Genomic DNA, 16,003 nt, shown 5'->3' with positions numbered 1-16,003 from the left:
TGACTGTGAAATCCTGTCCATGTCCTCCCTACTCTCATCCTCCTGTGTACTGGAACTACACCACAGGATTCCATCCCCCTGCTAAGCTAGTTTAAACCACCCTGAATCGCACTAGCAAATTTCCCACCCAGGATATTAGTACCTCTCTGGTTCAAATACAAGTAGGTGGATTAGTGGAAATGGAGACTGGAGTCAATAAGAGTTGGAGAAGTGATGGTCTGATAGGTTTCCATGGAAGAATAGAATCGATGGGCCAAGTCACCTTTCCCATTGTACTTTTGAAGACATGAGATTTCTAAAATCACAGTGACAATGAGAAATATTGCCACAGAAACCTCTTTGCTAAACGGTGAAACTATGAAGGGTGAAACTTGTCCCAGGAGCAAAATCGATGCCAGGTAATCAGGCTTATATTTGGCACCATTTTGTTTTCTATCAATTTTAAAACCAATGTAGTTGGCTGGCATCTGGAAAAGACTAATTCATAAATTAGGTCAGAAATCCTCCGAGAGTCATTCTCAGAGGCGTCTATGACACATGAATATACTTTCATTTTTCAGGAACTTAATGAGCTACAGATTTCCATGCTGTTTCTTTTATATATTCATAGTGAGGGGGATTATTTCAAGGGCACCTCGAAAGCAGGGGTGGAAGTTTGATATTTTTAAATAGTCATATTTATAAAAGATTTCTCAGAAATAAAACTTCTCTGAAAAACTAAAAAGCTAAAAATAAAATTGGTATCTCTCTCTAAGTGGTTGGACCACAAAGGTCATGTTACAGAAATATATGATCTCCTTTATTTTCAGTCTGGCCATGACAAGCCAGCAAAGATATATTGGCTCTGAAGGCTGTACAATGCAGCTTTACTGGATTGATACAAGGGATTAAATTATGAGGACATGTATTCCTTGGTTGAAATAATTCAGGTGCAGTTTATGAGGTGCATCTACATTAAGTCACATCAGACTGTGCTTGCAGAATGTTATATATATTTGTTATATCTTCATTGACTACCTGCTAAGTTGAGTCACTCATTACAATTGCATCCAGCTCTAACCTCTTGTTATTGTACAGCTTGACTCTAATTTGAACCAAATGTGCTAAAATTGGAATCATCATGAAACCAAGCCAAAGTCAGTATTACGGTACAAAGGCAGTATTATAGTACAGAGCAGCAGTGTTAAAGTTTATTATTGTGGTCTCATGCTTGACTACGATTGTTCATTACAGGGTCAGGATGCACCAGTTCTCTTCTGGGTAGCCTTGTAAGTGTAAATCATTGCTTATCTAGATCACTGCCATCTGCCCATTAACAATTCTCATTCAGCCCAATACTCACAGACTTACGACTCCAGCAACGGGTCGACATTAAATTCCCATCCTAGTGTTCAAATCCCTCTATGACCTCTTCCTCACTGACTGACCAACCAAATGAAGACCCCTAAAGCTCTGTGTCCTTCTTGTTCTGGTCTCCTGTGCCTCACAAGGTTCCACCATTGGAAGCCATGCCCTCAGTGACACTGGACTTTCTTAAAATACTCTGCCCTCGATTTATCTTTTAAGAGTCTCCTTAAAACAGATGTCGAGAAACTTGAAAGGGTTCGGAAAAGATTTAAAAGAATATTACCAAGGTTGGAAGGTTTGAGCATCAGGGAGAAGCTGAATAAGTTGGGGCTATTTTCCCTGGAGAGAGAGAGGATGAAGGGTGACCTAATTGAAGTTTCTAAAATCATGAGGGGCATGCATTGGATAAATAGTTAAGGTCTTTTCTCCAGGGTAGGGGAGTCCAAAACTAGAGGACACAGGTTTAAGGTGAGAGAGGAAAGATTTAAAAGGGACCTAAAGGGCAACCTTTCCATGCAGAGGGTGGTGTGAGTATGGAATGATCTGCCAGAGGAAGTGGTGGAGTTTGGTACAATTACAAAATTTAAAAGGCATCTGGATGGGTATATGAATAGGAGGGCTTTAGAGAGACATGGGCCAAATGCTAGTAAATGGGACTAGATTAATGTAGAACAACTGTTCAGCATGGACGAGTTGGACCGAAGGGTCTGTACATCTCTGACATTATTCGACCATGACTTTTGATAATTTGTCCAATACCTCCTCATGCGGTGCCAAATCATCTTTGATCACACTCTGGTGAACTGCTATGTGACACATCCCTCCATTAAAAGAGGTTGTAAAAAGCAAGTTGTTGTTGCTCAATGCAACATTTCCATATGTTTCGGATTTAGCAGTAAAGATCCATTCGTAAAAGTCAGAATAATATAAAAGTTGTAGACTATCTTAAAAAAGGACTTCTTGGAAATGTTTTGGAGCCTGGTGTGGAATATTGTTGGGAATGGTTCTATTCTGTTTAATTTCAGGGTACACTGACATATATTTTGCCCTTCTAAACAAACTAAATTTATGCTCTTGCTTCCTCCAACTGGGAATTTAGAAACAATGAGGACAATTTTAACCCAATCCAGTATGTGGGATGCAATGGGAGCCAGGCTGCTTTTCCAACCCCCCTGCCCCATTTCCCTCATGCCCATGGCCCCAGACCCTGGAGTGTTGGTTTAGGATGACCATCCAAGGGATAGAGATGGTCATTCAGTCTTTTCAGGCTGATTGACCAGTGAGGGTAAGACTGTTGTGCATTGTAACCTCCTTTAATAAAAGTAGTGTGTTGAATGAACTCAGCCAATCTGACAGCATCTGAGGGGAGACAAAGGACATGGAATACCATGGCGCAGTACAGGTCCTTCGATCTTTGATGTTGTGCTGACTTAAGGTTTCGAGTCTAGTGTGACTCTTCCTCAGAACTGAAGGGATTTGGAAAAGTGATAGGGTGACACAGAGTGTTAGCATGTGGAACAGTTGGTGAGGGTGTCAGTTCCAAAGGGATTGCTAACAGTAATAGAGGAGGAGAGATATAAATGAGAAGTAGGTATTAGTGGTAAGTGTTATTTGCAAAGAATAAGTCAGCTCTGCAGAGATACTGCCCTTCCACAAATCCATTGTTGATTGTCAGAAAATAAAATCTGGTTCACTGATGTCCTTTAAGGAAGGAAACTGCCATCCTTACCTGGTCTGACCTACATATGACTCCAGACCCACAACAACATGGTTGACTCTTATCTGACCTCTGGGTAGTAAATGCTGGCCCAGCCAGTGAAACCCTCATCCCATGAGTGAATAAAAGACAAACCATAATATCCATGGGTTGTCTGGAGAAAAGAATGTTTCAGATTACCACCATGTTGTGGGGGAGATATGTACAGAACAACCTCAATTATCCAAGCAAGACAGGTGGGAGTATTTTATTTGGATATTGATTGTTCAGATAACAGATAATGTTTTTACGGGACCTTGAGATCGTGTTTGGATAATCTGAATTTCGGATAATTGATGTTTGGATAACCAAGGTTGTTCTGTGCTGCTTAGTTGTTTGGTGTGGAGCATTCTGATAGAAACCAAACACGCTCCAATTCCCCCGACTTTGATGCAACTCACTCCCTGTCAGATGTTGTCGACTTCTTACACCACTCTTCCATTTCCCAAAATGTACTTACTCCAAGATTCCGTAGTGTTCAATCAACTTTTTCACCGTATCCTTGAGTATGTAGTATCTCCCCATCATTTGCTCTTGATTCACAGAGTTCAAAAGCGGAGTATCCACAAAGGCTGGACAAATTGTGTTGATCCGAACTCCATAGTCCAACAGCTTCGAGGTTGCCTGAACGAAAGCCGCAAGACAGTTACTGTTTATCAGACTGCACGGTCCCACTTATGAATGTCACTGCTGTTGACTGGGCCAGCACTTACTGCCCATCTCTGGTTGCCCCTGAGAAGGTTGGAGTGAGCTGCCTAATGCATCAGGGAACAACAGCAAATAATGGCTGGGCACCTAGTGAGGATCCCTGGGAAGGTAGGATCTGAACTCATCCTTCAGAAATTTTATCTTCTCCCTTCCCCCGTCCAGATTGCTGAGAAGTCAGTCTCATTTGGAGATTTGTTCTTTCTGCCTGTACTAGGCCCGACCAGGGGTGATCCTTGTTTACAGTAAATGTCAAGAGTCCAGCATCACACCCAACCTCCTCAGTGCAGTGTTCTTGGACAAGTCATTTTCAACAATCACCTTTCCTGATCACCAATGAGCCCTCACTACATTCATAGCCCAGGGCATGAAACCCTGGAAAGCAACATTAACCTCATTTACCAGGATGCTGCCTGGATTGGAAGGCATGTCTTATGAAGAGAGGTTGAGTGAGCTAAGGTTTTTTACACTGGACAGAAGAAGGGTGAGAGGTGACTTGATAGAGGTGTACGAGGTAATGAGAAGCATAGATAGAGTAGATAGCCAGAGACTTTTCCCCAGGGCAGAAATGACTGTCACGAGGGGCCATCATTTTAGGACGAAGGTGTGGGGAGATGTCACAGGTGGGTTCTTTACACAGAGAGTGATGGGTGGGTGCAATGCACTGCCAGCAGTGGTAGTAGATTCAGATACATTAGGGACATTTAAGCGACTGCTGGACAAGCACACGGACAGCAGTAAATTGAAGGAAGTGTAGATTAGGTTGATCGTAGATTAAGATAAATGCTTGGCACAGCATCATGGGCCAAAGGTCCTGTACTATGCTGTACTATTCTATGCTCTATGTTCTTAACATTAAGATTTAACATGTTCAGGGGTGGCCAAATAGGATGGTGAGTTAGGCACTGGCCATCTGTGGGGTCAAGGTTCGAATGCAATCAAGGCAAACCAAATGAAATTCTCTCCACTAAGGTCACTATGCCAAATGGGTTCTGCAGTCTCAATCCAAGACTTGAAGGGGGGAAGGTCTCTACTTCAACACAATGTCCCTCAAGATGATGGGGACAAATGATGTGAAGAATGGGAAAAACAAAACATGATACATGCACAGAGAAATTCAGCAGTATCTGAGGACAGAGAAGCAGAGTTAAAGTTTCAAGTCTGGTATGATTCTTCATCAGAATGGGAGTCATACTGGACACATTAACATTAGATTCAGGAGGTCTAGCAGTATCTGTGGATAGAGAAACAGAGTTAATGTGTCTGGTACGAATCGCATTCTGAAGAAGAGTCATATGGGTCTCAAAACGTTAACTCTGTTTCGCTCTGCACAGATGTTGCAAGATCAGCTCAGCTCTTCAGCATTCTGGGTGTTTGTTCTAAGTTTCCAGCATCTGCAGTATTCTGTTTTTCAATGTTAAATGACACCTGGATGGCTTGGCTGAGCTAAATGCTGTTGTTGAAAAGTGTGGTGTTGGAAACGTGCAGCAGGCCAGGCAGCATCCGAGGAGCAGGAGAATCAACGTTTTGGGTATAAGCCCTTCTTCAGCAATGGTTGAAGAAGGGCCTATGACCGAAACGTCGATTCTCCTGCTCCTTGGATGCTGCCTGGCCTGCTGCGCTTTTCCAGCACCACACTTTTCAACTCTGGTCTCCAGCATCTGCAGTCCTCACTTTCTCCTGAGCTGAATGCTGTTGATAAGAATAAAAACAGTTTTGGTCTCCTTACTTGACAAAGGATGTGCAGGCACTGGAGAAGGTACAGTGGAGGTTCACTCGGTTGATTCTAGAGCTGAGAGGGTTGGCTAACGGGGAGACATTGAAAATACCGGGACCATTGGAAATTATAAGAATGATGGAGATCTTACAGAAACTTATAAACTTAAACTGGCACTTCTGCTAGGCCAGCATTTATTGCCTATCTGGAATTGCAGTTAAGAATCAACCACACTGTTGTGGGTCTGGAGTCACATATGGCCCAGACCAGGCGAGGATAGCAGATTTCCCTGTTTGAAGGACATTAGGTGAACCGAATGGCTTAAATAGATAAAATAGAAGCAGAAAAGTTGTTTCCACTGGCAAGTGAAACTAGAACTAGGGGGCATATCCTCAAAATATTGGGGTGCAGATTTCAGACTGAGTTGAGAGGGAACTTCTTTTACCCAAAGAGTTATGAATCTGTGGAATTCCCTGCCCAGTGAAGCAGTTGAGGCTACCTCGTTGAATGTTTTTAAGGCAAAGACAGATAGATTGTTGAACAGTAAAGGAACGAAGGGTTATGGTGAGTGGGCGGGTAAGTGGAGCTGAGTCCATGAGAAGATCAGCCATGATCTTATTGAATGGTGGAGTAGGGTCTAGGGGCTAGATGGCCTACTCCTGTTCCTGGTTTTTATGTTCTTATTATGTAAAACATACCGACCTTTGTCAAGCAATTGATTGGATTGCTGTATTCTGTAGCACCAAAACACAGAAAGCATAAAGAAACTTAAAACACTGGTTCCACCTGATCTTCGTGTCATATGAACAGTAAAGGCACATAAAGAATAATATTGGCCAAGGAAGAAAATCATGACTAAGGAGTACTTACTGCTATAGCCCTGGTGAATCCAACTACACCATGCTTTGTGGCTGTGTACACTGGTCCATGTGCAGCTGGGAATAAACCTAAACAGAAATAGAGAAGAAAGCAGAATTGCATGTATCAACAACAACTTGGATTCATATTGCACCTTTGTTGGAGTATGATGTATCACAATGCTTCACAGGTGCTTCAGGGAGGCAAAGGCCTTGTGGCATTGTCTGGACTGCTAATCCAGAAACCCAGGAAATGTTCTGAGAACCTGGGTTCAAATCCCACCATGGTAAAATCTGAATTTGACAAAAAAGTCTGGAATTAAGAGTCTAATGATTACCATGAATCCACTCTCAGTGGTTGGAAAAACCCATCTGACTCACTCATATCCTCTGGGGAAGGAAACCTGCCATCCTCACCTGGTCTGGCCTACAAGTGACTCCAGACCCACAGCAATGTGGTTGACTCTTAACTGCCTTCTAGGCAATTAGGGATGGGCAATAAATTCTGGCTTAGCCAGTGACATCCTCATCCTGTGAATGAATTTTTCAAAGAAATACCAAATACAATTTGACCCCTGGCATCATAAGGAGATATTGGGACCAAAAGTGTTTGGTTTTGAGAAGTCTCCTAAGGGAGGGGGAGGAGTGGAGAGACAGTGAGGTTTGGGGAAGGAATTGCAGGGTCAAGGGCCTACACAGCTGGAAGCATGGTCATAGTGGATCGATGGAAATCTGGGATAAAGGCATGATTACAGAAACTCAAATATCTCTGAGAGCTGTTGGACGGAAGGAGATCGGATAGAGGGAAAATGAGTTTCATGAAGGGATTTCAAAACCAAAAGCATTAACATCAAAGACAACATTCAAAATATAATTTCCTACCTGTTTGTGTGTGTGTGCTATCTTGCCCTTTTACATGAGAATCAACCTACTGTTATAAATTGGAGCTGTTTTAATTGGCGTAGTGGAGATTTGACCGAAATGTTTAAGGTGATGAAGGAATGGGCCAAGGTCTATAACATAGTGACAGCGATATAACATTAAATATCAAGGATTCAAGATCGAGAGAAAGAAACTTGCACAGAAAGATGAAAAAAATTACCTGGAGACAATAAAAACAGAAATTGCTGGAAAAGATCAGCAGGTCTGGCAGCATCGGTGGTGAGAAATCAGAGTTAACATTTTAGATCTAGTGACTCATCCTCAGAAGTTACCGGAAGGACAGGTTAGTTGGATGGTTTAAGGATAGTGAAATGAAGCGATACAGTCACAAGTTGGCCACAATGGATCAGTGTTGCACTTGTGAGGAATAAACATCAGCACAGACTGGTTGGGCCAAATGGCTCGTTTTCAACTTGGCAGCTCGGTGTTGTGCAATGAAGTGTGTGATGAGTAATGAAAACTGCAAAAGGAATGTTTAGTGCACAACACCACCAGAAGTCAGAGTGTGGAAGTACAGTATGACTGCTTTACCCAAGTCATTCCCATTATAAATGTGCTGAGGAGCATAAGAAATAGGAGCAGGAACAAGCTATTCAGCTCTTTAAGTCTGCTTTGTTTTCAACATCGTCATGGCTGATCTTTGAGTCATAGAGTCTTAGAGACAAACATCATGGAAACAGACTCTTTGGTCAAACCAATCCAAGCGGATCATAATCCCAAATTAAACTAGCCCCACCTGCCTGCGTTTGGTCCATATCCTTCCAACATTTCTTATTCATGTACTTACCTGCATATCTTTGGAACTTTGAAAGTGTACCTGCATTCACCAATCCCTCTGGAAGCTCATTCTACTGTCTGTGTAAAAACATTTGCCCCTCATGTCTTTCCTAAATCTTTCTCCTCTACCTTAAAAAATATGCCCCCTAGTCTCGAAATCCCCAACCCTCGGGAAAATACACCTGCCATGCACCTTATCTAAATCCCTCATGATTTTATAAACCTCTATAAGGTCATCCCTCAGCCTCCTATACTCCAGTGAAGAAAGTCCGAGCTTATCTAGCCTCTCCTTATAATCCCAACCCCCCATTTTCACCACACCCTGGTAAAAATTTTCTGAACTTTCTCTAACTTACTAATAACCTTCCTATAAAAGGGTGACCAGAAATGGACACAGTAGTCCAGAAGAGGCCTCACCAACATTCTGCACAACCTCAACGTTTTGTCCCAACTCTTATACTCGAAGGTCTGAGCAATGAAGGCAAGCATGCTAAATGCTTTCTTAACCACCCTTCGACATTGACTTCAACTCCATTTTCCTGCAGCATCCCCATATCTCTTGGTTCTCTCTCTTTTTGTCAGTCTATTGTCTGGTGAGATGAGAGTTTGCATTGTGGTGATGAACAGTGTGAGGAACCCCACTCTGGCCTGGAAGACTCTGCCTTATTTGCCACAGAGCAGGGCAGGGGGCTGAGAAGGAGCAGAACTTTTGCAGACCTCTTAAGTCTCAGTCAGCTGAATGATCAATGTCCATAAGACCATAAGACACAAGGGCAGAAGTAAGACATTCAGCCCATCAAGTCTGCTACACTATTCAATGACATCACGGCAAATCTGATAATCCTCAACCCCACTTTCCTGCCTTTCCTTACAACCCTTACTAATTGGAAATCTGTCTTGAATATACTCAAATGACCTAGCCACAACAACCATTTGCGGTGAAGAATTCCAGAGTTATTAGCATCTGAGAAGAAATTCCTCCTCATCTTGGTCTTATCTGGTCATCTATCATGAGATTTCTGCTCTTAGATTCTCTCACAAGGGAATCAACTTCCCATATCATCTGTCAAGTTCCCTAAGAATTTTATATGCTGGAATTCGGTTGTCTCTCATACTTCTAAATCCCACTAAATTTATCCTCCTTGGATAAATCTTTCCATACTTGGATTGCTGAACCTTCTCTGGACTGTTTCCAACATCAGCATGTCTATCATTGAATAAGGGCCCCAAAACTATTCATAGTGTTCCAAATGTGATCTGACGAGTGCATGGCATAGTTTAACAAGACCTTCTTACTTTTATACTCCATTTCTTTTAAAATGAAAGCCTTTACCGTGACCCGCTGAACTTGATGATGGCTTTTTTGTGATTTATGCATTTGGACTTCCAAATCCCTCCACGCTACAGCTTTCCACAGTTTTCCCCAATTTAAGTAATGTTCAACTTCTCGGTTCTACCGCCCAAAGAACATAACCTGATATGTCCACGGCCAGTGCAATGTCCTAACAGTTAGCTTCTGGCTATCAGCAACTGTCACTCAATTGTCAGTGCCCACCATCTTTCAATCTGGTTTGTTGGAGCTCTGGTAGTGGCAGTATGGACACCCAGGAGGTTATGGCCCAGTAGTTCCCCCAGCTAGGGGATCGGGGGTTACAGGGAGAAAGTGGGAGAATGGGGTTGAGAAACTTATCAGCCATGATTGAATGGTGGAGCAGATTTGATGGGTTGAATGGCCTAATTTCTGCTCGTATGTCTTATAGTCTTATAAATATTTGGATACAATCTCTATGATGATCAATTGCTGGATACCCACAGCGCACTGGGGTAGACAATTCCAAATATCTACAACCCAGTGAGTGAAGATATTTCTTCTGGTTTTAGTCCCCAAAGGCCATCCCCGCCAAGCAAAACATTTTTACAGCATGTGCCGATCCCTTAAGAATTTTTACATGTTTCAGTGGGATCACTTCTCCACTCTAAACTGAATTTACAGGAAGACAACTGAATCTTTAAAAGTGGGTGGAATTTCTATCAGAGGAATTCAATGGGAACATGGGAGCAAAGAGTTCTTGGAAGTTCATAAATATAAATTGAAGACAGCAGCTAAAAGATGGTTTTAAGAAAAGTGAGACCTGTACAAAGAGGAAAAGGAGATGCTAGCAAGAATGTTCTGGCCAACATCTATCCCTCAAATAACTCCAGCCAAGCAGATTATTTGGTCATCTGCTCTGCTGCATTTGGGATCTTGCTGTGCACAATTGGGCTACCCAGTTTGCCCATGCAACCAAAGTAATTAAATAAAAAACAAAAGACACACACATTTATTTGACCGAGAATTAATGAATCTCCTGTGACATTACTTCCTTGCTAACAAGCGATATTTTAAAAAAAGGTTATCTGAGCATGTCATTAGTATGCCCCAAGTGTGTCATTACTAGAGAACTAGCTTTGAAATGTAGGAACTTTAGACAGAACATTTTTCAGGAGACAGACGTTTCTCTCCCAGTAGCTCTGTGAAAGATGCTTTTGTCAGTCCAGTCCCTGTGCAGCTCTGTACAGACCAGAAAATTCTTATTCAGGATTTGAACTACGTACTATGGAACCTCTCCATCAAGCCAATGTCTCCATTGCTCCCCTGCCTGGGACAAAATTCTCACCAATTGTGGGATTGGAAGATGCTGCAGCTAACATGGACCCTGGAAGATCACATCAACAGCAATGAGACAACCATCCAGCTAATCTGTCCTTTCCCTACTGCTGGGCTGAGGATGACCATTCTCTGGAATCCCTGGAGAGCCTGCGTTCTTCTTTACCTTAGTGAGGTGGAATCTGTTACATTCAGCTGAGAGGGATGGAAGAACTTTAGTTTAAGCTTTTATCCAATAGGTGCCATCTCTGACATTCTCAATGCACTGGTGTGTCATCTTAGATTACATGCTCAGTTCCTGTTGTGGGGCTTCTGTCTGCTGCTTTTGATTCGCTGTAGGTTATGGAGGCTTTCTGTTTTTAAGATGCACATGGCAAGTGGAAGGTCACGGAATGTGTACTCTTCAAACAGAAATCTGAAGCTTGCATATTCCCATGGAAAGCCACATGCTTTAATGGGAGCTACAGCTGTCAGAAATGTCATCCAGCTGACTCTTGAATATATATTTGGAGAGTGAGCAACTGTATAGGTTGCAACTTTGAGATTCTGCCCATTTCTTTATCGTATTGAAAATCATGAATCCCATCATGCTTCTTTGAGGCAATTTGTGAAAATGTGTTTCCCAAGAATTCACAATGCCGATGTCAATCCAGCAATGTGGAAAACTACTGATGTGTGTCCTCTCCACAAAAAAGCAGATGGTATCCAAACTGATCAATTACCATCCTGTCAGTTCACTCTTGTCAAAGTAATGGAAGGGGTCGGTGACAGGACGACCATGCAATATTTGCTCAGCATGAAACCCTGTTCACTTAGTGTCAGTTTGGTCAGGACCACTCAACTCCTGATCTTATTACCATCTTGGTCCACGTGTGGGCGATAGCTGAACTCCAGGAGGGTGGTGAGAATGACTACCTCTAACATTGAGATAGCATTTGACTGCGTACAGTACCAAAGGTCCTAGCAAAATTAGAGTCAATGGGAATCACAGTGGGAAGGGAAATTTCCATAGAACCCCAGTGATCCCAAAAGAAAATGGCTGTGTCTGTTAGAAGTCAATCATTGTGGCAGCATGGTGGCTCAGTGGTTAGCACTGCTGCCTCAGCGCCAGGGACCTGGGTTCAATTTCCGCCTCGGGCAACTGTCTGTATGGAGTTTGCACATTCTCCGTGTCTGTGCGGGTTTCCTCTGGGTGCTCCGGTTTCCTCCCACAATCCAAAGATGTGCAGGTTAGGTGAATTGACCATGCTAAATTGTCCATAGTGATAGGTGTAGGGGAGTGGGTCTGGATGGGTTGCTCTTCGGACGGTCAGTGTGGACTTGTTGGGCCGAAGGGTCTGTTTCCACACTGTAGGGAATCTAATCCAAAATCTTGGTCTCAGGAAATCTCTACAGGAGTGAGACTTATTTCCTAGGCCCTGCCTCTGTCATCAAGGGTTTGATTTGATTTGATTTATTGCTGTCACATGTACCTAAGTACAGTGAAATGTTTTGTTCTGAGAGCAGTACAGGCAGATCACATCAAGCAAAATCATACAGATCATAGAGTGCTTAAACAGAAGAAGGCATTCAGGGTTATGGCTGCACAGTAGGTGCACAAAGCAAGGTTACCATTAGCAAGATCAAGATTGTTTGATTATTTCAATTTAAAGAGGTTAGGGGGAGAAAGCAAGAGATAGAGGATCAGTCATGATCATATTGAATGATGGAGCAGACTCAAAGAGCTGAATGGTCTACCCTTGATACTAGTTTCTACGTTTCCATGAAAGGTGGATTTTCACTGATGATTGCAGGATAATATGCACAATTCGTGACTTCAGTTAGCGATACTTAAACAATTCATGTCCAAATGCAGGAAGACTTGGACAATATCCAGGCTTGAATTGACAAGTGGCAGATAACTTTTGTACCACACGAGTGACAGGCAGTGACCATCAATAACAAGGGAGAATCTAACCATAACTTCTTGATGTTCAATGGCATTACTATCATTGAATTCCCGATTATCAACATTCTGGGGATTACCATGGATCAAAAACTGAATTGAAGCAGCAATATAAATGGCTGCAAGAGCTGGTCAAAGGTTAGGAATTCTGTGATGAGTAAGTCATCTCCTAACTCCCCAAGTACAAGAATATTCTCCACATGCCTGGAAAAATGCAGCTCCTACAACACTCAAGAAGCTGGACACCATCCAGGACAAAGTAGCCCGCTTGATCCGGACCACATCCTCAAACATTCACTCTCTTCATCACTGACACAGTGACTTCAGCATATACCATCTATAAGAAGCATTGTAGTAACTCACTCTGACAGCTTCATTCAAATCTGTGATCTCTAACACCTTGAAGGCAAGAATATCTGATGCATACAACCACCGATACATGCATGCCAACAGCCAAGTCACACACCATCTGAACATGGAAATGTATTACCACTCCTTCATGGTGACAGGGTCAATATCCATGCATTTCTTTCCTAAAAGCACTGTGAACCCAGCTACACTGCAATTTATTCACACTGTTTTGCAGCATTTCACAATGGCGACTCAACACTATCTTCTCTCGGACAGTTAGGGACAATAACTACTGGCAATGATGAATAAATAAAAAACGCATGTTCAAAATCTTTCATTCCACTCAGAGATAGGAACATAGATGTCACAGCAGTTGCCTCACATGTAAGTTGGTCTTTCTGAATTGTGATCAGGCAGCCATTTTTTTAAATCAGCAACAGGTTTTGTGGCAATATAGTAAGGAACACAGAAACACAGGAACAAGGAGCAGCCAGGTGTCTCAGTGGTAGCACTGCTGCCTCACAGCACCAGAAACCTGGGTTTGATTCCACCCTCAGTTGACTGCTTGTGTGGAGTTTGCACATTCTCCCCACATCTCCCTGGGTGCTTTCGTTTCCTCCCACAGTCCAAAAACGCCCACGTAAGGTGGATTGGCCATGCTAAACTGCCCTATAGTGTGCAGGGATGCACAGGTTACTGAGTTAGCCATGGGAATGCAGGTTTATGGGGATAGAGTATTGAGGTGGGTCTGGGTGGGATGCTGTTTGGAGGGTTGGTGTGGACTCAATGGGCCAAATGGCCTTCTTCCTCACTGTAGGGATTTTAAGTTCACTGTTCAGTCCCTCGAATTCAATCAGATCATGGCTGATCTGTACTATAACTCCAACCATCTACTTTGGCATAACATCTCCCAGCAAAATAAGATTAAAATGTGAGATTGATTATTGAGACATCTACTGCTCCCTCTGACTCCCTTGTGTAGCAAGATTCTATCTGTCTCTGAAGTAAAAATATTAAGTGACCCTAACTTCTACAACTTGTACAGTTCCAAAATTATTCTACCTTTAGAGAGATAAAAGGCTCCCTATCTCTGTCCTAACTGGGCAACCCTAATTTTTGAGCAGTATGCCTAAGTCTGGCCTCTCCTTTCAACAACATCCTTGTCAAGACCTTCCCAGTCTTAAATTGCTTTTTATTCATTGATGGGATGAGGATATCTCTGGCCAGGCCAGTATTTATAGCCCCAATTGCCTTGTGGACATTTAAATGATCAAACACATTGCTTTGTGTGGTGTCACATGTAGGGTAGATCAGGTAAGGATGGCTATTTCTCTTTTTGAAGAATGTTAGTGAACCAGATGAATTTTTAATGACAATTGACAATGGTTATATAGTTATCATTAGACCAACTCTTTAATCAAGGTTTCATTGAATTCAAATCTCACCATTTGCCATGATGGGATTCAAACCCATGTACCCAGAACATTTGTTTGGGGCTCTGCATTGCTTTTGAAGTGCACTACATCACTGTCTCTCCTTCAATCAAATCACTCCTCACTCTTCCAACCTCCATGAAAACAAGTCTAATTTGTCCAATCTTCGGACAGAAGACAACCCACACATTCCAGGTATCAATCTAGTGAACAAAAACAGGAATTGCTGGAGAAACTCAGCATCTGTGGGAAGACAGGGATAAAGTGAAGACTGCAGGTGCTGGAGATCAGAGTAAAAAAATGTGTTGTGCTGGAAAAGCACAGCCAGTCAAGCAGCATCTGAGGAGCAGGAGAGTCAACATTTTGAGCATATGCCTCACATATTAATCATTCCTGCCCTCCCTATCCCATATTGTCATTTTTTCTGCTTTAAGGGAACCCCCACTCTGAACCCCCCACTCCATCACATTTTTTGATTCTGTGGGAGGCCAACAGAGTTAGCTTTTCCAGGATGGAAATGGTTTGGGCAAAGATTTTGTCAAGTACTAGGCAAGGAAACCAAAGTAACGATGGAGAAAAAGAAGAAAGGTGTGAATAGAAACATTGTGGGAGAAAGGAGAAGACCTTCTTCAATGTGTTTGGATGAGGAGTCACTGGACTTGGAACATTAACTCTGCTTTCTTTCCTCAGATGCTGTCAGATTTGCTGAGTTTCTCCAGCAATTTCTGTTTTCGTTTCAGACTGCCAACGTCTGCAGTTTTTTGTTTTGTATCAATCTAGCAAATCTCCTCTGAGCCACCCCAACGCTTTTACATCCTAATTTAAATAGGAGACAAAAGAGCATTTATAGTGCAGAGTAGCAGATGAGTGGGTACATGATCTAGCTTTGTGTGCATGGGAAAGCCCTCTTGGTTCAAGGACTGGATTCAATATCAGCATCCTTTGTGCCACAAGTATATGACGTTTGGATTATTAAAATATTTATGCCAAAGTTTAATGAGATAATAGCCAGCTGATTATAAGAGAAATTCAATCTCCAATGCATTTTGCAGAGCGCCATTCTTTCCGTGTTGTACTGAATGAGCGCCCAATTAACATGCTTCCATGTTACAGGTATACAATGAAAGTGAAGGCACGTCACATTTTCGAAGAAGAAAAGCTCTGGGTTACGCACAACTGCAGCTAAATAACACTATTGAAAGCGTAGGATTGACTCAGGTAGACACATCCAACAAGCATAAGATAACCTGAAAAGCAGAGTCTCAAACTCTGAACAACGCACAAAACACGTCACTGGTTTAATAACACTAGTCAGGGGATGGTAGCATGATGTAATCATTACAGCAGTACATTCGGATCCCAGAGTTTGTAAACTTTCAACAAAAAAAAAAACAGGAATTACTGGAGAAACCCAGCAGGTCCAGCAGTATCTGTGGAGAGAAAGCAGAGTTAACATTGCGGGTCCTGGGACCTTCCTTCAGATCTGCACATTTTCAATTCCCTTAAAGCAGATAAAATGACAATAT

At 42.5% G+C, this 16,003-nt stretch overlaps 1 protein-coding gene and 1 long non-coding RNA gene across 3 annotated transcripts in view; one reads left to right on the top strand and one right to left on the bottom strand.

The window, feature by feature from the left end:
- The window catches only part of LOC148152002 (uncharacterized), a 333,843-nt gene that overhangs the window by 34,868 nt on the left and 282,972 nt on the right, over nucleotides 1-16,003 (top strand). The gene's annotated exons all lie outside the window — the stretch shown is intronic.
- LOC122557185 (15-hydroxyprostaglandin dehydrogenase [NAD(+)]) overlaps nucleotides 1-16,003 on the bottom strand; it is a 93,037-nt gene that overhangs the window by 35,658 nt on the left and 41,376 nt on the right. For both annotated transcript variants that reach the window (XM_087973829.1, XM_043704592.2), the window contains exons 5-6: nucleotides 6,396-6,472; nucleotides 3,564-3,727 (exon numbers count right to left, since the gene is read on the bottom strand). In XM_087973829.1, coding sequence (XP_087829955.1) covers nucleotides 3,564-3,727; nucleotides 6,396-6,472 — 241 coding nt within the window. The remainder of the gene's footprint in view (nucleotides 1-3,563; nucleotides 3,728-6,395; nucleotides 6,473-16,003) is intronic.

The sequence above is a fragment of the Chiloscyllium plagiosum genome, unplaced genomic scaffold, assembly GCF_037043375.1.
Source record: "Chiloscyllium plagiosum isolate Xiang-an unplaced genomic scaffold, Cpla_swu_hap1 HiC_scaffold_2, whole genome shotgun sequence".
Lineage (NCBI taxonomy): Eukaryota > Metazoa > Chordata > Chondrichthyes > Orectolobiformes > Hemiscylliidae > Chiloscyllium > Chiloscyllium plagiosum.
The sequence above is the reverse complement of the archived record's forward strand: the minus strand, read 5'-3'. Positions and strand labels throughout refer to the sequence as shown.